Raw genomic sequence first — 21966 nt, forward strand, 5'->3', positions numbered from 1 at the left:
ACCTCCAAGAAATTCCAAGCACTATATCTTCAATGGTTGTTAATGAATAATACAAATCTGATTTCATAAATATTACCACGAATGGGAATGTGAGGGAAAAGTCGTAGTAGTTTGTTATGTGTGACATCCAAATGTTGCATGTTAGTTTTGAATGCTTTGAAACTGTTTTACAGCATCTGGAGAATATCCAAAATGACGAAGTTCCTCAGCAATTTTCTCAGGTTTCAGCTGTGGAAAGTTTTCTTCGTTAAATATTTAATTATATCCTTCGTTTGTATACTGAATGCATTGCACAACTAAAGTGTCGCAGTCACTCAGTAATATCAACACATTCGACCGTAAGAAATACTGTAAAATACAAATCCTTGTTTTGCACACGCTTTTGTGGAAAATTGCTCATTTACTCTCACTGCCCGCGTCGAACGACTACGTACCTTCCTTATTACGCGTGTAATGGTGACACTGCACACTTTTTTTTTTAGATTATACCAGTTTTTGTAGCTAGTCGTTTTCCTTCATGCAGTCATCACAATGAGTTGAATTATACTACGCCAAAACTACTAAATTTTAGAGATAAACTTCATTCAAATATTGCAATTTTTTTTTTTGAAATTGAATAATTTGTAATTGTAAATTGTTGTTAAACGCGTTCGTGTTAGCAATTGGGGAGAGAAGAGAGTGAGAGGCGTAACAAGCATAAAGAAGCCACTTCTTCTTCTAGGAAATATCGTTGCAGGGACCATAGCTAAATTCTTAAAATTTCCTCGAACCTTCTTTCTTTGCCGAGTTTTCGAAACCCTATCATCTATAGAAATATCCCGCAACCAATTAGGAGATTCAGAAAAAGATTACTTTTATCGATCGAGTTGCTGATTTGATCGAGATTCTTCACTTTTTTCTCTTGAAACTGATGGAATCCAGCAGACAATCCCATCAAGAGGAGGGTAATGAAGAGCGGAGACGTGAACGTCAAGATTCACAACTATCGGAAACCCGCCGGTAATATTATCTCAACTAATGTGAATTCTTTTAAAGAATTCTACAACATTAATTAAAAATTCCTTTGCATAATGTTTTATTCCTGTTCTTAGTTACTTTATTGCATGTGCAGCCTCATTAGAGGTCTTAGGTATGCGCGTCTCATTTGGAATGACCTGAGTCCGTACTTGGCAGATACAGTTGGAAATCTGGTAACAATCTTGTCACTTTTTCTTTGTAAGAGTGTGTTATGTTGTTAACGACAACTGCTATTGATTCATGTTGTTTTTCCTCAACTAGGTACGAGAGGAGTTGGAACGCCGACTAGTTTCAAGGTTCGTTTCTCTTTTGTCTTGATATTGTTTTATCAAATGAAACAATTATTTGTGTTCCTTAATTATGATTGTTGTTGCTGAGAGTTATCTGAGTAATGCTGATACGGCTTTTAAATTAGTATTCAAACTGAAGTATCTCGAGCCCGCAGATGCTTGAAGCTGGTTTTTAGGAATGAATTGCCTGATACAATTTATACTTTCTCCAAGATCAAAGACGGACACAACAATCCTCTTAAGGTTGTTCTTTGGGATACTGAATCTGGGTCTATAGTTTCTGATGAAGATGATCCACTGTCTTCGATCAAGGTAGAGATTTGCGTCCTTGATGGTGACTTTAATTCAGATGACAGTGAAAATTGGAGCAAAGAATTCAACTCCAAAATCTTACGTCAAAGGGACAATAGAGGGCAGTTACTGAAAGGAGATACTGTTATTGCACTTGAAAATGGAGAAGGTTTCCTCAATGAATTATCATTCACTGATAACTCAAGTTGGATAAGAACACGACGTTTCAGGTTAGGAGTCGTTGTGAAATCAAATTTGAATAACGCAGTAAACATCAGGGAAGGTATAAGTAAACCTTTTACTGTCAAGAACTACAGGAGTGACTGTAAGTATTCACCACTGTGTCACTTCTTTCGTTTTTTACTTTTTCTGCAAATCATGCTGGAATGGTATCAGATGTTAAGTTTAATCATTCTAGATTTTAGTTAGTTATTCATTAGGGTTTAAATATTCATTAGTGATAGTGATTCCTATTGTTCGCATTAAAATTCATATTTTTATATCTACATATATATTTTCTCATATTACTGTTTTATTTTATACTTTGTAAACTATTTTCTATATGAATATTTTGAACTTTACAAAATTCAGATAAAAATATACAGAAAACATATTTTTTTTTTTAAATAATCTTTAGAGAAAAGTCTGTTGTGTATATTCTAATTACTTTTCATCCATACATAAAGGATTAAAAAGTTAAAAATATATGAACAAAGACTAGATATATTTTCAATAGATTAAAATAGAATATTTTTTGTAAGGATTAAATAAGTAGTTATATATATATATACACATTTTATTAGTTTATTTTTTTTATTAACTTCTATTTTATTATGTAAACAATAGTCATTTAAGGTATTTCGTGCGACTGACATGTGATTTGGTCATTCCAGTGAACAAGAGACAGAATCCATCCCCCAATGATGAAGTATGGCATTTGAAACATATATCAAAAAAAGGGAAAGCTTTTGAGCAGCTTTCTAAGAACGGGATACACACTGTTGAGGATCTGTTGAATGAGCATGAAACCAATCCATCATCTTTGCAAGAGGTATTAAGGAAGATAATATTTGTATGCATCGTTTATATAGCTATATGAGTTGTGTGCAAAATTTCATCTGAATCTTTTGTTCTGCAAGTGTAGAAACTGGGCAATATTTGTAAAAGGAAACGGGAAGAAATTATTAAGCAGGCTAAGAAAGCAAAGTATGATAAGACTGGTGTTGCTGAAATGATATCTGATGGACAAAATTATCAATCAGAGAATAATAGTCACAACTCCGATCAGAGGGTACTCATCTGCATATCTTATTATTTCATCAATTATCTCACTTAAAAGGCTATATAATTTTTGTTTCTCTCTCCCTTATTTACCTTCTTTTTCTTCATTATATACTTTCTTCTTTTTGTCTTTTGGGTCTCACAGGTTGACTGCATAAGAGAATAATAGAATTTCCAAATTTGAAAATGTTGATTTGTTCACAATTGTTGGTTCCACACTTTGAGAAACTGTTTGGAGTGAATTTACTGCTTCACAATCTCTTTTCTATATAAAATATAATGATTCTTGTATTATACCATAAGAAACCTACTTAATTGAATGATCTTGCATGTAAAAGTTTGAGGGGTCTGGTGCAGATTGAGCTGATAAAGCATGACTTCGAGAAAACATGGACACAAGCTACTAACAATGGTGCTCCTGATCAAGATAACTGCCTAATTGCTGACGAAGGTATTATCAAGAAATATAATTAATTTTTGTTAATTTTCTCTTTGCCTTTTATTAATTACTATATTTAAAAGGAGAAGGGCGTTTTACTTTAATACATTTATTTTTCATTTCAGAAGGAATGCCTTTGCTATTCTGGTCATCAGGTTTTGGCAGTACCTCTACTCCATCTGACATAAGCCCTTTGTTCTTTCCCGGTGACGATGAAGCAGCACCAACCAATCATCATTCTTCTTTACCCAACAAAGGAAAAAACAAAATGGTTTGACATAATGGAAGTGCTTTCAAGTGTGGGTCACATGGCATGCAGCTAAGGCCAAAACTTTTTGGCCGCCAGTGTTGACTATAACTCTATTTCTAGGTTAATAAATAGACTCATTTATGTTATATGTAACTAATTAATTTGTTAATTCATTGATTTCTACTTAAGGATTCAATTGGTTTCCTGTAGAAATTATTGCTTGCAAACAGTTGTGCTGGAATTTAATGGTTCCACCTCAACCTTCATAATTGTATTCATGTGGCGTTTTTAAGAATATTCCATTTATCTTTTTTGAATAAAAATCTGTTTCGTTTTGTGATTTGACAATAAATTACAACTTTCCAATAAAAATATGGCAAAATGTACATGCTATAATTTAAGTATGATTTGCTGATAAAATGTATTTCCATTTTTAAGCGTCAGATACCAATTTTTTTTATTTAGATTTTTATATGTTAAATACCATTTTTTATCTTTAGGACAGAAGGCTATCCTAAAGATATTTTCTAACTTCATGGTCCATTGATCTAAGTAGTGATATTTTCATTGAACTTAGGCGGTTGTGTCTCAACTCAATGAGTCTTATTTGCTTTTGACACTGACTAACATAGGAAGTGGTTGTAGTAGATCTAGCAGTCTCTTAATGATGCATTATTGTCGGATGATTCTGAGTCATTGTCATATTTTGTTGTTGAATGACATTAGTCACCATCTCTATGACTCTGACAATCTGATTCATCTCAGAGGAAGATTGTGAAGGGTAGGAGGTCTAGGTTATAAGATAAAAAAAAACAAAAAAAAAACTAAAGATTAAACTCAAAAAATTTAAAACAATTATATAATTTCTTAACAAATCAATCTAAAGCACAAACAAACAACCCCATAATCCTTATGATACCATAATGTAACATCCCTATTTTTTGTAGTCACATCTAATAATATAACATGCATACAATATGTAATTAACATATAAACATATACAACTATCTCATATTCTATCCCAAAATATATCCTTCTTCATAAGGATTTTAATATATACACAAATATTTAAAAACAAAACATTCAAAATAAAAACATGCATACAATATGTAATTAACATATAAACATATACAACTATCTCATATTCTATCCCAAAATATATCCTTCTTCATAAGGATTTTAATATATACACAAATATTTAAAAACAAAACATTCAAAATAAAAACATGCATACAATATGTAATTAACATATAAACATATACAACTATCTCATATTCTATCCCAAAATATATCCTTCTTCATAAGGATTTTAATATATACACAAATATTTAAAAACAAAACATTCAAAATAAAAACATCTCACTTTCCAACGGCCTAATAATGAGCTCTATCACGTGCAACCCCATTTGCTCTCGTGTAAATACACAATCATCATAGATGAAGAAAACAAAATATAAAGTCATAAATTCTCATACATTTTTACAAAATGATCAAATATGGCACATACTTCATCATTCACATTTCTCATGTCAGACTTCTACTGACCCATATACTCAAACATTGACTTGACTTTCTGAAAACTCATGCGTTGACTTAAACGTAGAGATTTGCATTTGTCATACTACCTATGTGAAATCCACATAATTATGCACATAAAATAATCTCAATATCATATAACCTAGGATGACAAGGTTAACTCATATGATATAAAATATCATTTTATACTTCAAATCGAAAATCATATGAATCTCATTCGATTCTCTCAACACCTGATAATTTTCATGGATGTGATTCTGAGGAGTTATGATATATACCTCTTTCCATATGAATCAGTAGTTAATGCACATCTTAAACAATCTCAACACGTTATTTTCTTTCTTGAAAATACTATTGATAACTGTCGTTTTGCTGTCAAATTAATATGATTCTAGCGTAGACTTGCCTAACACTAGAGAGATGATAATATAGTTGTGGTCAGATGACCCCAAGTCGTCTCCCAATGAATCCAATAGTAATTTCAGTGAATAGAATTCAAAACCTATCTGCAAACAATGAAAATTAGAAATAATAGTAAAGAAATAGGGGTTGTGATCGCTTAGCAAGAAAATATAAATGATGATTCGAATCAGTAAAGAATGCAGATTGACTCCCAAGTTCTTCCACCAATGAATTCTTCACAGGCTCTCTAAAGATTATTCTTTTCTCAATCCTCAGCAGAGTTAAACTAGATTGAACATGCGCCAAACCTAATTCAACTGAAGCTCACCAGTAAAGCATGCGTCTACCGGTTTAATCAATACCCACTTTGTTCCATGCGTATACTCCATGGGAATGCTTATCTCCTCTCTCTTGAATCATGCGCCCAAGAAATTAATTAGAACAATACGAACTAACTAAGAAACCAAAGTTTAAGATAAGGAAGACTCTCAATCATGCGTTCAAGTACAACCTCTCACAAAAACTAGTTTTCCAGGAGATTAGACAATAAAAACAACTGCTATAGAGAATTAAAAATAGAAACTTTTATTGATCAGAACCTCAGAATTCAATGGGGAATCACAAAGGAATCAACCAAAAGGTTTAGCTTTCCATGCGGAGGCAAAAGAATTACAAATAAGAAAAGAAACTAAGAAAACCCTATGAAGCTCTCTCCCTTTCTACTTGATGCTTGTGTCCTTTTATAAGGCTTTTCTGCTCCAAGGATCTTGGGAAAATATTGCAGTTTAGATTTTGTAAACAGTTTCCACTTTCCATAATTCTTTTTATTTTGCAGAAGATTTGCTTCCAATTCTGTTTCTGGAATCTTGTAGCTTTTATTTTCTCTTTCTTCTCCAACAGAATTTGTTTTCTGTTTTGATTCAAAGAAGCAACTTGAACTTTTGCATATTTGGCCCATTCACAAAGGTAGATGTTTCAGATCATTTACCCTAAAAACACAAAATTAACAATAATAATAGTTAAGGCCTAAATAAACCCAATTATAAGAATATTAATTAAAACAATGGATTTATTAATTATTATAGTCCAATAATCTATGATTAAGGCTATTAAGTGTGAATAAATATATGCTCATCAACTATATCTTAATTAAGATTCATAATCCACATTTCACAATATCCAAAATCACACTATTAAATTATACCAAAACTTAGAATTTCAAAACACGCAACAAAATTCATCCAAGAATCAATAAAAATCTAATTAAAGGATTTTTCAATTATATAAAATAAAATTTTACATAAATTATAATTAAAAACCATAGAATAGAAATAAACCAACATTTAAAAAGCAAAAATAAAAAATTTAGTTTTCAAATTTTTTTAGGCTAACTTGACCGAAAATCATATAGGTTAAGCAATAATGAACTTGCTTAAGTGAAAATCAATTCAAGAACACCCCAAAATTCACCCATATTTTGTTTAAGTGAGATTTCCTCTTGCTTTGACAAAAATAGGTCTCGTTTGAACGAAATTCCTTCTCATTTGAGCAAAAATGAACCAACACCCCATTTTCGTTTGCAAACCCATTTAACATTTAATTCAGATAAAGCTAATTTTCAATTTGTAATATCATCTATATATATTCAACATTATTTAGAATCAAACAACTAGTACTTACAATTTCTTTACATTTCAATTATATCATAATATGAACTCATTCATACTACCATTAAAACACTTCCAATCTCAATCAAAACACATTTAATAACTTATCCCAATCAAATTCAACATATACTATACAAAATTATCAAAATCCACCCTTTCACATTTAATTTCACTCGGTATACTTTACTCACAAACAAAAAAATCTTGCAATGAGATTTCGAAACAGGTGACCACACCACCTACACATTAAGACCTAGGGTTGTATTGAGTGGCGCTGGTGGTGCGTGGCTGTTTTGGGGTTGCTGAATGGTGTGGAAATGATAGTTGTAGGTAGCGGACGACGACTGGGGTGTTGGTGGTTAAGTGACTCTAGGTGTAGGGAGTGGTGGTGCGGGGAGAATAGCCTGGTGTGTGCCGAGGCTGTTTTAGGGCTGGTTGCAATGCGACGTTGGTGGCGTGGTGCAGGTGTGGGTGACACACCTAGTTAAGTGGCTGAAGGTGACTGGAGTAGGATTTTGAGGCTATTTGAGTGACTTTGGCATGGTGGTTACACCGATGGGGATAATGAATGGCTGAGCCAAGAAAACTGAAAGTCCCCGGGATATGAAGTGAACTAGGAGGTACGTGAAGTAAAAGATTAGGTGTGAACAGAAAAAGGTGAAAGTGGGCTAATAGTGGTACATGAAGTAAGAGAGGGGGTCTGAGCAGGAGAAGATAAAGGTGGGCTAAGGAGGTGCACTGGGTAAGAGTGGGATTTAAGAAGGAAAGCAGTGAAGGTAGGCTGAGGGTTAAAAACGGAAGTGAGAAAAAAAAAGTGATAGATTATTATTATTATTATTATTTTAATATTAAAAATATATATATAAATACTCGGAGAAAACTGTGTGTTGACAATTACTATAAAATATAATTTTTTAACATTTTTAATAATTTTTTATTTTAATTCTAAAATTATTTTTTAAAATGTAATTAAATTTCATTTCTAGCTCAAGGAAACATGGATTATTTTTTAAATATAATAACTTATATTTTTTTTATCATATAATTGAAATTATTACTCATAAATTCTTTATATGCTTTTTTTCATTTTATTTTTTTAATATAAAAGACTATATTCTATTTTCTTTATCATTTTTATTCTTTCATTTTTACTCTCTCATTTTCATTCCTAAATTCAAACTAAGCATTCTAAAACTTGAGTCAATTTCTTTTTTTCTTCCTAACCATCTATTTTTATTTTTTATTTACTTTGAGGGTTCAATAATGAGCAACATTTCCTCTTATTGGAGTAAAAAGAAAGTTAAAGTTAAACTTTATGCGATTCTATCATCTAAAAAATGACGTGATAAAAATGATGAGACGATACTAAAAAAAAATTATCTAGAAAATATTCTTTTACCAAAAAAAAAACTTAATATCTATGAAATATTTTTTACATTTTATTTTTCATAAGAAAGTATATTTTTTACACATGTATATTTCATGTGAAACTAGAATAACTATTGGTAACTCTCACACACCCACAATCCCTCAATCTCCCCAATTGAGAAATTCAAATTTGACTCTCACAATCACAAAGAAACATCTTCACCAAGACGAAGTATAGTATACAGATAGGTATGGTTACAACAGGGGAGTGTAATGTGTTGAAGGTGTTTGGTACTTAAATGTTCATAATTATGAAATAATATTTCATTATCAATTATTTTATATCATTTGCATAGACACACAGAGCAATAATTATATTTTTGATTGAAGAAAGTAAAAAGTGTTGGAAATGATGAGTGGCAGGGTGGTGTAATTTTGGGAAATTGGGGTGTCATTTGCATGAGGTAGCGTGAAAATATCTTGTTCTGATTTCTTTCCATGGTCTGATCAGAGCGTCTGGAAGTTTCTTCCAACATATCTTTCTATCTATCTCTCTATCCCCACCAAACAAAAAACCACCGAGGTCACCACAAGATATTTTTTTCTCTCTCCTCTCCGCCGCTGCACCAAAACTCTCTCTCCTTCCTTTTCTTTTATATCGCTCCCTCCCTCTATGATTCCCATGCCCTTCACCTTCTCTCTCTTCAAATCTACCTTCATCCTTTGATTGCGCCGTTCTCCGTTTCTAACCGCTGCGCCTTCATCTTTCTCTTCCGTTCCATGGATCGGGAAGGAGGATCCAACGGCGGATCTTGCTACTACTCCGTTCTCGGGATTCGCAGGGACGCCTCCTTCTCTGATATTCGCACTGCCTACCGCAAACTCGCTATGGTAAAACACAACCTTCTGCCGCCTTTTTCTTCTCTCTCTGTTTTAATTGATTTCTCAATTTTGACTAATTATGTTTTTTCTTCAATTGCGAAGCGGTGGCACCCGGACAAGTGGGCTCGGAATCCCGCAACCGCCGGAGAAGCCAAACGGCGGTTTCAGCAAATCCAAGAAGCTTACTCAGGTCAGGTTACACCATCACCGTAGTTATTGTTTTAATTGTTGCAAAATTGATTAATCAGTAATGGTGATTTTGGATTGGTGCGGTTATGCGGTAACAGTTCTCTCCGACCAGTCTAAAAGATCAATGTACGATGCTGGGCTCTACGATCCTTTGGAGGAAGAAGACGAAGTCTGTATTGCTTTCTTTCAAAAAAATTTAATTGCTATTCTATTATAATTTAGCTATGTGTATATGATTTGTTTTGAATGCGCAGGAGTTTTGTGATTTCATGCAAGAGATGATATCGATGATGAACAATGTGAAAGACGAGGTAGTGATTGAGTGAGTTGTGTGTTTTGTTTTTGCTTTTGGAATGTCGCAGGTAATCTTTATGTCGTGTTTGAATGCGGTGCAGGGGGACAGTATGGAGGACCTACAGAGGATGTTCGTGGAGATGGTGGGGGGTGATGGGATCGGCATTGACTTGAGCCAGGATCAGATGGCTGGGAAGCGAGGACGGGTCAACGGATCAAGAGGCAATGCGGCCAAGCGCAGCAACTCTCGCTCATAGTGCGCCGCACCCAATCCCTTTCTTGTAGCTTCACACTTTTCTTACTGAATACTAGATCATTGAAAGGAAAAGAAAATCCTCGTTAAAGTTTTAAACACCTATGTCTGTGATGCATTACCCAATGTCACCACTAGAACATAACCTTAACACGTGTATGTCATGAAAAAAAAAAAAATTAAAAATACAATTGTCGGTCTGACATAATTTCCAATTAAAATAATGTAAAAAAATAAAAGTTCTTTATGCTGAGGAGTAATGCATTTTTATTTTTATTATTTTAAGTTACACATTACATATGCAATGTATTCGAAAGATAACATTGAGATTTATTAAAATCTTTTGGTTAGTGTAGGAGGCTTCTAGAACTTCTCCTTCTGGTGCTTATATTTCTTAGCATGTGTGTTGCCCACTTGTATACGTATACATTGATATTTATGTAAGGCTGTTAATTAGTATTATAATATTAAATTCGTTTTAAACTGATGCTTAATATTAATTAGTTTATGTTCCAACAAACCAAAGGAGTACTTGATTTATAGTAGTATTAATTAATTAGTTTATGTTACAACATAATTTATACAACAACTTATTAGATTAAGAGAAGATACTGTATAAAATTAATAGATGAAATGAATAGATAAATAAGAAAAGCATGTGAACAAATAAGATAAATTGATATGCATTCTTAATTAAAATTGAGATATAATTTATATATGCAAATTAAGAAACCAAAACAAGAAACAAATTTATGTCAAATATATAAAATAACTACATATAAAAATAATATGAATTAAGAAGGAAATTGGTAATTTGAATTTCCTTCGCTCCACTACCCTCCCTCTCCCATTTTTTTTTTTTAAATTCCGTTGAGGTTTATAAATCACAAATTTTAAATTTTAAAGTTTCGTTCAATCTATGCGTATAAGTTAATTGCGAATTATTTTATATCTATGCCATATCATCAACGTGATGATAACTTAATGAAATGGAACAGATTAATAGAATGGAACAAATTGAACTTTAAAAAAATTCTCATGATATTTTTTTTAAAATTTAGTATATTAAATTGAATATTGATCTTCGAATATAAACAAATTATATTTTTTTTATTATAGACAGAAATCATTTATCAAGTCTATATTTAAAAAATACTCCAAACTTTGCTAGATTACATTTTTTATAATAGTTTACTTATCGAAAATATGTGAAGAGTTTGGGAACCTGAAATTTATTTTACAACAAGACGACTAATCACTCAATAAATCGATACTTATGACAAAATAAAAAAATGTTACTCGAAATTAACTAATATATCGCTCCATCATTCAAAAAATATATAATTAAAAAAATCTTATAAACTAATTATAGAAATATAAGTATAATTATTTATATCTATATATAAAGGATTCTTCACTTTTTTTTTAAATTATTTTTTTATTTTATATTTATTTAATATTTTATTTTATTAATTTATTTTGGTTATTTGAATATTTTTTATAATTTTATAAGTTAATAAAGCAGTTTTTTAATTTTTAATTTTATTTTATTTGTTCTCACTTCACCGAGTCTCTCTCTCCGAGACAGTGCCCAGTGGATAAATTAGTTACTTTTCTGTTTGTCATGAGAGTAAAGAGATTGATTATTTTTCTGTTTTAAACCGATATATATATATATATATATAATTAAAAAAAATCTTATAAACTAATTATAGAAATATATGTAGGGAATTCTCCACTTTTTCTAAATTATGTTTTTATTTTATATTTGTTTTATTAATTTATTTTGGTTATTTAAATATTTTTATAATTTTAGAAGTTAATAAAATATTTTTTAATTTTTAATTATTTTATTTGTTTTCACTTAACTGACAGGAGAGTGAGAAAAGTGAAGAGATTGATACATTAATTTTATTTTATTTTGTTCTCACCTGACAGGAGAGTGAATAGATTGGCTACTTTTCTGTTCGGCATGAGAGTAGAGAGATTGATTATTTTTCTGTTTTAAACCGATATTTTTCTTTATTAAATAAGTAGATTTTTAATTTTTTTTTGTTCTCACTTAACTAGCAGAAAAGTTGAGAGATTGGTAAGATAATTTTATTTTATTTGTGGTCTAACTAGTAGGAGAGTGAAGAGATTGATTCTCCTATTTAAACAGTTATCAGAAACAGTGTTTAATGTTAACAGTTTTTTGATTTTTTTCTCTTACTTTATCTTTCTTTCTTCAAATTTTTTAAAATTCAATAACATATCTCTCTATATATAAATATACATAAATTTATATTAATAAATATATATATATAATAACATTAAAAATAATAACTAAAAAAATGCAGAGAAGTATGTGTTTTCACTAGTCTTAATAATGTACTTTAGGAAGTTTATTACTGTTCAATAATTGGTAATTCTATATGTATTTATTTATTTCGTCTCTCTTTCTATCTTAGTTTTTTTTTATACTTTTTTTTTGTGTTTTCATTTTTGAGACTAACTAACCTGTCAATATGAATCTGTTTCACGTGACAATATTATCATATGTATTAGATAACTTGATAAAATAAATAAATTTTATTATCTTAATTGATGATTTATATGGAAGGGTATATTCACCTGGACAAAATATCATTTTTCTTGGGTTTAGAAAAAAAATCAAGTTAAATAGAGTGATAAAGTGTGTAGTGGAGGAGTAGGCTCAACACAAATTCTTTCTCCACTTTTCATGCATTTTTTCTACACTATATTAAGTATAATAGTGTGGAAAATTAGTTTTAATCTTTATAAATTTTTAAATAAAATATATTTTTTTATCTAGTTCGAGAGCAAATTCATTATTTGAACCTGAGAGAAAATTGATAAAAAAATTTGTTGTATTCGATATTTTGAAATATAAAACTAATCTGTTTTGTTGAATTTTGTAATTTATTTTTATACATTGTTCTGTTTTTTTTCTTATGGATTTTGTGTCTTATCTCAACCATCAATCACTTCAAACAATCATCATCACCATTTAAAAATAAAAAATATAATATTCTTAATTATACTTAGAAAGATATTTTTAAAATTAAAATAAAATATGGAGGTGCAGAAAAGAATTTGCCATGGTCAATGCACCAATAACATTGCTTACTTTTTGGGCCTACCGTTGAATTGAACGGTCCAAGTGGTGGAGGCCCAATGCAGAATGAGCACACAGGAGTATTGTTGTTGGAATGGTAACAGACTGTTGGTAGCCGTACGAAACAAACCTTTCCTCCAAAACTAAAGTATCTTTTTCCCTCATCTTTAAATTCAAAAACCAGTGGCATTTCCGCAAATGAACGCCGATCCAGGTCCCATTCCATCACGCCCTATAAACCCTCGCGTTTCGGTTTTCTTTTCAAACTCCCAAACCATAAAACCCCAAACCCATTCATCTTTTTCTTCCTCCATTCTCTCACTTTGCTCTCTCCAACCCTGCGCTTCGCTTACCCAATCAATCCAATTCCAAACCCGAATCCTTCCATTCCACTACGATGTCGTATAAGCCAACCGCGAACTCGAGGATCGAGGTTCGTCGGATCCGTTACAAAGTCGCCGTGGACGCCGATGAAGGTCGGCGGCGGCGAGAGGATACGATGGTGGAGATTCGAAAGAACCGCAGGGAGGAGAGCCTGCAGAAGAAGAGACGCGAGGGTCTCCAATCGCAGCAGATTCCAGCGTCAGCTCACTCTACTTTAATAGAGAAGAAGGTCAATCTTGATCATCTTTAGAATAAAGTTCACCTGCTGCTTTGTTTCATATATATTCATTTTTTTTAAATACTTTGTGTTAATTCAAATTATTATAAAAATATTTTCATCTCACTCCTTTTACTTAGACAAGTGATTTAGGGTAGGAATTTAATTGGGCTGGTAGGATTGTGGTTTTTTTGAGTTTATATTGCATGTTTCATTTGAGGTCTTTCGGTGTTTATTTGTTTGTTGTAAGGGTTATAGTACGATGTAAAGCAATTCATGGTATTCGTTGATTACGAAATGTGTGATAGTCTATCCCCTCTTTCTCTCTTTCTGTCGTGGTGTACTTATCTATGCAAAGCGATACAGTTGATTGTAAAGCTGGTCACTATTTGAAGCTTGTGAAGATTTCTGTTACAATACAAGTCAGCTGTGCTTCCAGTCTGTGTTTGAAGAATTCATCAACGCTTTTGAATCATTGGTTTTGCCACCATTTACTTGATTTTGAAAATGCCTTGTTTGATGAACGCGAGTGCTCCGTGTGCAAGTTTGGTGTTCTCGCAGTGGAATATTTTTTTTTTCAAGGCCATTAAAAAAACACGTAATGTTTTTTTGATCAAGTCACAAGCACATTTAGCTTGGCTGTATAACTTGGAGGTCATCCCACAGCTCCTTTGCATTATGAATACATTGTGGTGTTAGGATTCGTTTTGATCAAAGAAATCACCTTGGTGTTGCATAATCCCCAGGCATTTCTACAAGGCCATGTCTTGATTTGCCATTGCGATGGCTTCAGTTCCGGCTTGTTTTTTTTATTGCAAAGCTCTTTTCATTGCACTCTCTGTCCCATGAATGATAGTTACTAATATTCATCAGTGGAGGAATAAGGATCATCCATGGGTTTTCTCCAGGATACTTACCAGACTAGAGTAATTTAGATCTGTCATAGTTGAAAGGATGAATAGAAGATAACTGAAATTTAGGTAAAGAAAGATGTCAAAGATTGCCATGCCGAAGCAGAGCAGGATTTTCCTGCTCTGATACTTTCACATAAGATGCATGAATTTGAGGAAATGATCTTTGTTGACGAAATTTGATTGGAATAACATGCTTATACTTTATTTACAGGAGGATAAGTAAAACTGACTTGTAACAAAAATCTTAACAGAAGCTTTAAATACTGACCAATCATATCTATTTTAGTGTTAATTATGTTGGATTTGCATGAACCAGAAACAGTTTAGCTTACTCAGATGTTTATTTTCTATCTTGCTGCAGTTGGAACTCCTACCAGCCATGGTTGCAGGTGTTTGGACTAATGACAATAACATGCAGTTTGAGGCCACAACTCAGTTTCGGAAGATGCTTTCAATTGGTTAGATATTGGTCTATGTCATTTGTTTTGTTTTTGGTTCTGAATGTGAATGGTTTTTGACAAATTCTGTTTTTGTCCTGTCAGAACGTAGCCCACCCATTGAGGAGGTTATTCAAGCCGGTGTAGTTCCACGCTTTGTTGAATTTTTGATGAGGGAAGATTTTCCAATGCTTCAGGTTTGTTATTTTGTATTACTTGGTGTAGTCAACATTTATCTCTGCTTATATGTTCCCTTGACTTTATTTAATGTTGTAGTTTGAGGCAGCTTGGGCTTTGACCAATATAGCTTCTGGAACATCTGAAAACACTAAAGTGGTAATTGATCATGGTGCTGTCCCAATTTTTGTTCAGCTCCTTGCTTCTCCCAGTGATGATGTCCGTGAACAGGTATATTTCATGTACCTTTTCATATATATTTGTTTATAATAATATAAAAAATATATGTATTCCTAAAATGAGATCAAATTACTTTTATGTTTTTTAATCAGAAAATATATTTGTTGATTTTGGTTTTGGATGTGCTATTTGCTGGCATAAGGGTATCATGTTTGTCCAAGTGCTGTTACTCCGTAACTTTTAGCTATGATATGCATAAAAATATAACAGTACCTGGCAGTTTTATTTCCTTTAGCGTTTAACATTTTTTTGTGTTTTGGGGATAATCAGGCTGTTTGGGCATTAGGAAATGTTGCTGGAGATTCTCCTAAATGCCGAGATCTTGTTCTCGGTCATGGAGCATTGCTTCCTCTATTGGCACAACTGAATGAGCATGCCAAACTTTCTATGCTAAGAAATGCTACCTGGACACTCTCAAATTTCTGCAGGGGAAAACCACAGCCTCCTTTTGATCAGGTATGAAGTTATGCTTTTCGTGACCAGAAAAAAATAAAGTTTTGGCTCCTTCCTATTTGTTGTTAAATGCTCCACCATTGTAAAATGATTCCGCATACTTAATGGCAACACGTCTGATTGTGTAATTCATTTATTGATGAGATCAAGTCGAAGTTATGAATATCACACAATTATACAAACAAATTTGACAACAGGCGTCTTTGTTTGACAAATTTTACTTGTTAAATGTTTAACAATTTTATTGTAACCATAAAAGAAAGGTTTGGTTTGATTTTTATATATTAAAACTGAACCAAACCAAACAAAACTGTATTGAATTTTTATGTTTGGTTCTGTTAACATTTTAATAAAGAACTGAAAAATTCAAGTTGCGAGTACTCCTAATTTATTGTCATAATGTAGTAATATTAGGAAGTTGTACTGTGATGTCATATTTTTCCTTTGTGGCACCTATAGCTGATTAAATTTTATCATTTGCTAGTAATGGCCATATTGTTGTACAGGTATGGGCATGATTCACACTGAATAGAAAACTTGTAATCTAATTGTTGGTTCAATTTCTGACTGGTTTTTTATAATTCACATGTGGTATGTGTGTGAGTGTGTATCTGACACGGTGATATGTTTATTCTTAACGTATATAGGATTTGCTATTAATATGATATTATATACACAAGGAATTTATAACTTGTTTGTGTCCCTATTTTTTTAGTCCACCACCTTGTGGTTTCCATGCCTGTGAAGTTGTATTATAGTCTGTTATTTCAGAAACATTAAACCTGTTATCCAGTTTCACTCAACCATGAATTCACTCAACAGTAAACTCCGAATGTCAAGAACTAAAAATGATTGAGTAAATTATACACCTTAAGATTTTGCGAGATAGCACAACCTCTTGGGTAGTTTGTTTAATTCTCTGAAACCTTTGAAGCGTCAGTTTAATTCTCTGAAGTAATTAATAGGGGTGTGAATTTCATATCTCTCTTTTATAGCTTGAATACTTAATAGATACTTGTAAAGTATCCATGAATATCATTATTTGATACATATCTCTTACCAATATGTGTAGCAAATACATTTTGTTCCTAGTTTTGATTGATTCCCATCCTTCCTTTTTTTAGGTTAAACCTGCTCTTCCTGCTCTTGCCAATCTTATCCATTCAAATGATGATGAAGTCTTGACTGATGCTTGCTGGGCACTGTCATATCTTTCTGATGGTGCAAATGACAAAATTCAGGGTGTAATTGAAACTGGTGTTTGTAGCCGGCTTGTTGAGCTTCTAACGTGAGTACAGTGTGGAAAAATATGTGTTCAGTGTTGTTCTGCTGTCAAATTTTAAATATTATTCTACTGTTATTCAGGCACACATCCCCTTCAGTGCTTATTCCTGCTCTTCGTACTGTTGGAAACATTGTCACTGGAGATGATAAGCAGACCCAGGTATGAAGTTCATTAGTTTTGTTTAGATGTTTCATATACAGGATACAATATGTCACTGGCTATTTTATGTTAATCCTAACAGTGGTAGGAACCAAATTAAGAAACAAGAAAGAAGAGAAATATTTTTATTGAATTAAATTGATATGACAGAAAATAGGATATGTACCTATCTGTTCTTCAAGTTTTTTCCATCACAAAGGATTAGTTCCTTAGGAAAGACCAAACTCAACCCTCGAATCATACAAGATGAATGCCTCGTCCTGTGCATCCTCCTCCCATTTATTTGCCTCACAAGCACCGACACCTTTGTAGGAAAGTATGTTGTTGTGGTCAACAGTTGTTGGACAGACCTTCCATGGACGTGTGTTTAGTGCTTTATGAAATTATCATTTGTTCACAAGTCCTAGGTTCTTGTAATATTTCCAAGATTTTCATTAAATCCTTTTAATATGTCAAGGGCCAAAGAAAAATGTTATTCATAAGATCAGGCTTAAACCTTCTTTTAGACTCGATTGACTAGTTCAAGATATGCAAAATGTTTTTTTTTTTATCGTGTACAATACTTAAATCATTTTTGTTTGTATTGATTTTGTACTTTCTTGCTTAGGTCATCATCAACCATCAAGTTCTTCCTCATCTTTTGAATCTCTTGACCAAAAATTATAAAAAAAGCATTAAGAAGGAAGCTTGCTGGACAATATCGAACATCACAGCTGGGAACAAACAACAGATTCAGGTATAGACTATTTTAGGTGTCTTCTGTGTTGTAATTGTGCATTTACGTTAGTTAAATTTTAGGGGTCTTAATTATTATATTTAATTTCTGAATATCTGCAGGATGTAATTGATGCTGGTCTAATTGCTCCTCTAGTCCATTTACTTCAAAATGCTGAGTTTGATATCAAGAAAGAAGCTGCTTGGGCTATCTCAAATGCTACATCCGGTGGATCTCACGAACAAGTCAAGTATGTGGAGATTCTTTTATTTAGATTATAGAATGTTCCCTTGAGATTTATTGGTGTTATAATTTATAACTTTTTTCCTTCAACAAGTTTATGAATCTTTTTCCCTGGTTGGCAGGTTCCTTGTAAGTCAAGGATGTATTAAGCCCTTGTGTGATCTTCTCATATGTCCTGATCCTAGGATTGTGACAGTTTGTTTGGAAGGTCTTGAAAACATCTTGAAGGTAGGAGAATCTGAGAAAAACGTTAGTAATGCTGATGGTGTGAATCTATATGGCGCAATGATTGATGATGTTGAGGGGTTAGAGAAAATTGAGAACCTCCAGAGTCATGATAACACTGAGATTTATGAAAAGGCAGTGAAGATTCTTGAGACATACTGGATGGAGGAAGATGATGAAACTGTGCCTCCAGGGGATGCTTCTCAGGGGTTTAACTTTGGTGGCCATAAATTTCCTTCAGTGCCTTCTGGTGGATTCAACTTTAATTAAGGTATTCTTGTTTTTACTATGACAACCTTATGTTTTATTTTGTCTGCAAATTTTTTTATTTGAACTAGTAGTGTTTGGCAGTTTGCTTTTGTGTGCTGTCCTTTATCGCATAGGCATTATTTTGAATTTTGTCAACTGCAGGCGTCTTGTTTGGTCTATCAGTAAAGTCTGACCGCCCAACAGTTGGGGTCAAGTCAATGTCCTTTCATTGTCCTTGGATCCTTCAAGGTTGAGCCTTGGTAAATAGAGGGTTGCTGGACCGGCTTGGGTTATGGCTGGTTTTACATACATCATGAGACAGATGAGTTGTGGCTTGATTTTCTTAGCCACTTTAGATTTAGATACTAGAGTTTGCTTTCTGCTAAATGATCAACTGATCATTCCGCCAGTTATTTGGTTTCTAGAGAATTAATGTTGAGTCGTGATGTTTTCTGTCATAGATTGGAGTCAGTAAGCACCATTTGTGATTCTGGATGTTTTTGCGCAATACCATCACCAAAATGCTACTCTCTTTCCCTTCGTTTTATATTATTACAAGATGGAGTTTTTGTTTTCGTTCAGGTTCGTCATGGCGTGGGTTTAGGAAAAAGTCTTGAACAGAATTCTTTGTAAGAATGTTTTTTTTTTCAGAAATCATATTTGGTTGCGCATTGAGATTTTCTCACTTTGTTTTTTTCATTCATGCGTCTATGGTATGTTCACATTTTAGTGTATACCCGTGACCGCGCGGGTCAAGTAAATAGGTTTGAATATAGATAAAAGATATCAATGTAAGCATCAATAATAAGCAAGATATGAAACGAAATAACAACCATAATTAGAGTTGAAAGTTATGATTAAATATTTTAACTATTGTTTTAAAGCCATAAATCGAACGTAACGAACATAATATAATTGAGAAAATAAAACAAAGTTACATTTAAAACAGTATATACATTAATCATAGGGAAAATTGCGTTGCGATTAATTTATCAGGCATTTTTTTATATATTTGTGAGACAGAATGAACTGGGACGTTGTCTAACAATATTTTTTTGTAAGAATAATTTAAGTATGATATAGCTGTTTAATCCAAATGATTTTACTTTTGCAAATTGCATGACTATAATCTAATATGAGTTTACTATAATCAAGTATGATTTTACTGTCCAAATTAGGACAATATCATCATGCTTGTATTTCGCCACTGTGGAACGATTTAGTTTGTAAATCATATAGTAGTAGGCAAATTCAGGAAATCATTCAAAAATATTGGCAGAGATACCATACTTTGGATTATTTCAATGTTTTCCATACTCGGTATTTTTTATGATTTTGTTGTTATTAAGCTAGCTATATTATAAAAATTAATAAAACTAGGCTTAATTAAATTTTAAGTCCCTTGTAAAATTGAGCACTATTAATCGAGTTTTTATTAAACTTTTTTGGTCTATTTGATACTCAAATTTATATTTTTCTATTGATTTTTTATTTTTATTTTGTGATATGGTTGTTATTTTTTCTTATCATCTTATTTGTAGGTTAAGAAATTTGAGAGTTTTTTGTTAATATAAAACGATAAATAATTTTTATTGTTTTTATTATTGTTATGCTTTTCAATAACTTTCATTCATCACATACAATGACTAAGATATCGTGTCATCAATGATGTATGTGATAATAATGATTTATTGCTATATCACATACCATGACTAAGATATCGTGTCGTGGATGATGTATGTGATAATAATGATTTATTGTTATCTAACTTTTTTTAATTAAAGTAATAAAAATTATTAATTGTTTTATATTGACTGCAGTATTGTTTTAGACACATTTTATTTGTTAATTTGTATGTGGGTTTTTATGGGAAATATTATCAAGAATTATTGGTTTTTAGGCCTATCTCTAAAATCTTAATTGTTGTTTTGATTAGTAAAAGAGTTAGCATAAAAGCAATTTATATTCATGTTGAACGAATTTATTGTCGACGTTTGTGATGACTAAGGTATTTTCCACGGTGAAAACTTTTTTGTTTAACATCAACACTGAACATTGCAGTAGATGTCTCAATGGAGTTTAAATAAGGAACTTGTTCTTTTGATACTTAACATCAATGGAGTTTAAAACAAGTTGATCATGAGGAAATTGTTATTGAATGAAGTGATTGTAGAGTAATCGTTGGAGAAAGGAAGTTTGTTTAAGAGGCGAGGAAATTTGTACTGCAACTATAAAGAGAAGCGTTGGCCAGGATGAGTTGGGAAGTGGATTTGAAAACCGATTCTGTTGTGGAATATTTATTTGGGTGTTGGAAAAAAACTGCTTATTGTTACAAGTGGAACAATCTCATGGCTTTTACTCACCACCCCATTTCTAAATGCTTATTTCCCCAAGTTCGGTCACCAACTTTGCCATAAGTATAAAATATAAATTAACAATGTACATAGCTTAAGTTGTTAATGTTGAGAATTTACCACAGATTTTGTTGTGACTTAACTTTTGTATAAAAGACATTGAACACTAATATCACTTAAATTATTTTTTAAATAAAAATCATGAACACTAATAACATTGATCAAATTTAATTTTAATTTACTTTAAGCACACGAGTTATATACTATATGAGAAGGAGACAAAAATCATTATAATTTACATCGAGAAATAAATTATTGATAATAATGTCTACAATATATAACTTACATTGTATCCAATTTGGTTATTGTATAGTCACTGTATATAATTGATGTTCATAACTAAAATTATAATAACTAATCATTTAGAAAACCTTAAATATTGGAAGTTCGGGACACAATTATGCCTCTTTAAAAAATCCTCAATGTTTATAATATTTTCATTTATGAAATATTTATATCCTTATCTAGTGTTTTGTTTAGAGATGTTATAATTTCCTAAATGTTTTTTTTAGTTTGAATTTAAGGATCTGTTTGTTTTTATAAATGTATTGTTTATGAGCAAAGATTTGATATCATT

The 21966-nt window shown here is 31.9% G+C and overlaps 3 protein-coding genes across 6 annotated transcripts; all 3 read left to right on the plus strand.

Annotated features, from left to right (window-relative positions):
- Window positions 1–778: 778 nt before the first annotated feature.
- LOC137814915 (calmodulin-binding protein 60 B) lies at window positions 779–3917 on the plus strand. 2 transcript variants are annotated; one of them, XM_068617863.2, is made up of 8 exons: window positions 779–999; window positions 1112–1190; window positions 1279–1313; window positions 1433–1923; window positions 2492–2649; window positions 2743–2889; window positions 3237–3330; window positions 3444–3917. In XM_068617863.2, the coding sequence occupies exons 1-8, from the start codon at window positions 911–913 to the stop codon at window positions 3593–3595; spliced, it is 1245 nt and encodes a 414-aa protein (XP_068473964.1). In that variant the 5' UTR covers window positions 779–910; the 3' UTR covers window positions 3596–3917. The 2 variants fall into 2 exon arrangements, with proteins under 2 accessions (XP_068473964.1, XP_068473965.1); XM_068617864.2 differs by having other exon boundaries at window positions 1463–1923.
- Window positions 3918–9014: 5097 nt separating this feature from the next.
- LOC137814917 (Chaperone DnaJ-domain superfamily protein) lies at window positions 9015–10258 on the plus strand. Of its 2 annotated transcripts, XM_068617866.2 has the most exons (5): window positions 9015–9432; window positions 9526–9613; window positions 9711–9781; window positions 9867–9923; window positions 10008–10258. In XM_068617866.2, the coding sequence occupies exons 1-5, from the start codon at window positions 9322–9324 to the stop codon at window positions 10161–10163; spliced, it is 483 nt and encodes a 160-aa protein (XP_068473967.1). In that variant the 5' UTR covers window positions 9015–9321; the 3' UTR covers window positions 10164–10258. The 2 variants fall into 2 exon arrangements, with proteins under 2 accessions (XP_068473967.1, XP_090149969.1); XM_090293843.1 differs by having other exon boundaries at window positions 9061–9613.
- Window positions 10259–13390: 3132 nt separating this feature from the next.
- LOC137814918 (importin subunit alpha) lies at window positions 13391–19660 on the plus strand. Of its 2 annotated transcripts, none has more exons than XM_068617867.2 (11): window positions 13391–13890; window positions 15154–15250; window positions 15335–15426; window positions 15506–15637; window positions 15917–16102; window positions 17224–17387; window positions 17465–17543; window positions 18151–18279; window positions 18381–18508; window positions 18624–18997; window positions 19138–19660. In XM_068617867.2, exons 1-10 carry the CDS (start codon window positions 13675–13677, stop codon window positions 18994–18996), a joined length of 1596 nt encoding a protein of 531 aa, XP_068473968.1. In that variant the 5' UTR covers window positions 13391–13674; the 3' UTR covers window position 18997; window positions 19138–19660. The 2 variants fall into 2 exon arrangements, with proteins under 2 accessions (XP_068473968.1, XP_068473969.1); XM_068617868.1 differs by having other exon boundaries at window positions 13478–13890; window positions 19558–19660.
- Window positions 19661–21966: the final 2306 nt, after the last annotated feature.

This window comes from Phaseolus vulgaris, chromosome 1, assembly GCF_051622355.1.
Source record: "Phaseolus vulgaris cultivar YP4 chromosome 1, ASM5162235v1, whole genome shotgun sequence".
Taxonomy (NCBI): domain Eukaryota; kingdom Viridiplantae; phylum Streptophyta; class Magnoliopsida; order Fabales; family Fabaceae; genus Phaseolus; species Phaseolus vulgaris.

Bases quoted from the DNA above. Each gene is read 5' to 3' on its own strand.
- LOC137814917 (XM_090293843.1), top strand. From the start codon at position 9,322: ATGGATCGGGAAGGAGGATCCAACGGCGGATCTTGCTACTACTCCGTT. The intron at 9,782-9,866 runs GTCTGTATTGCT...TTGAATGCGCAG, and splicing joins CTTTGGAGGAAGAAGACGAA to GAGTTTTGTGATTTCATGCA. The intron at 9,924-10,007 runs GTAGTGATTGAG...AATGCGGTGCAG, and splicing joins TGAACAATGTGAAAGACGAG to GGGGACAGTATGGAGGACCT.
- LOC137814918 (XM_068617867.2), top strand. From the start codon at position 13,675: ATGTCGTATAAGCCAACCGCGAACTCGAGGATCGAGGTTCGTCGGATC. The intron at 15,638-15,916 runs GTATATTTCATG...GGGGATAATCAG, and splicing joins GTGATGATGTCCGTGAACAG to GCTGTTTGGGCATTAGGAAA. The intron at 16,103-17,223 runs GTATGAAGTTAT...TCCTTTTTTTAG, and splicing joins CACAGCCTCCTTTTGATCAG to GTTAAACCTGCTCTTCCTGC.
- LOC137814915 (XM_068617863.2), top strand. From the start codon at position 911: ATGGAATCCAGCAGACAATCCCATCAAGAGGAGGGTAATGAAGAGCGG. The intron at 1,924-2,491 runs GTAAGTATTCAC...TGGTCATTCCAG, and splicing joins CAAGAACTACAGGAGTGACT to TGAACAAGAGACAGAATCCA. The intron at 3,331-3,443 runs GTATTATCAAGA...TTTTCATTTCAG, and splicing joins CTGCCTAATTGCTGACGAAG to AAGGAATGCCTTTGCTATTC.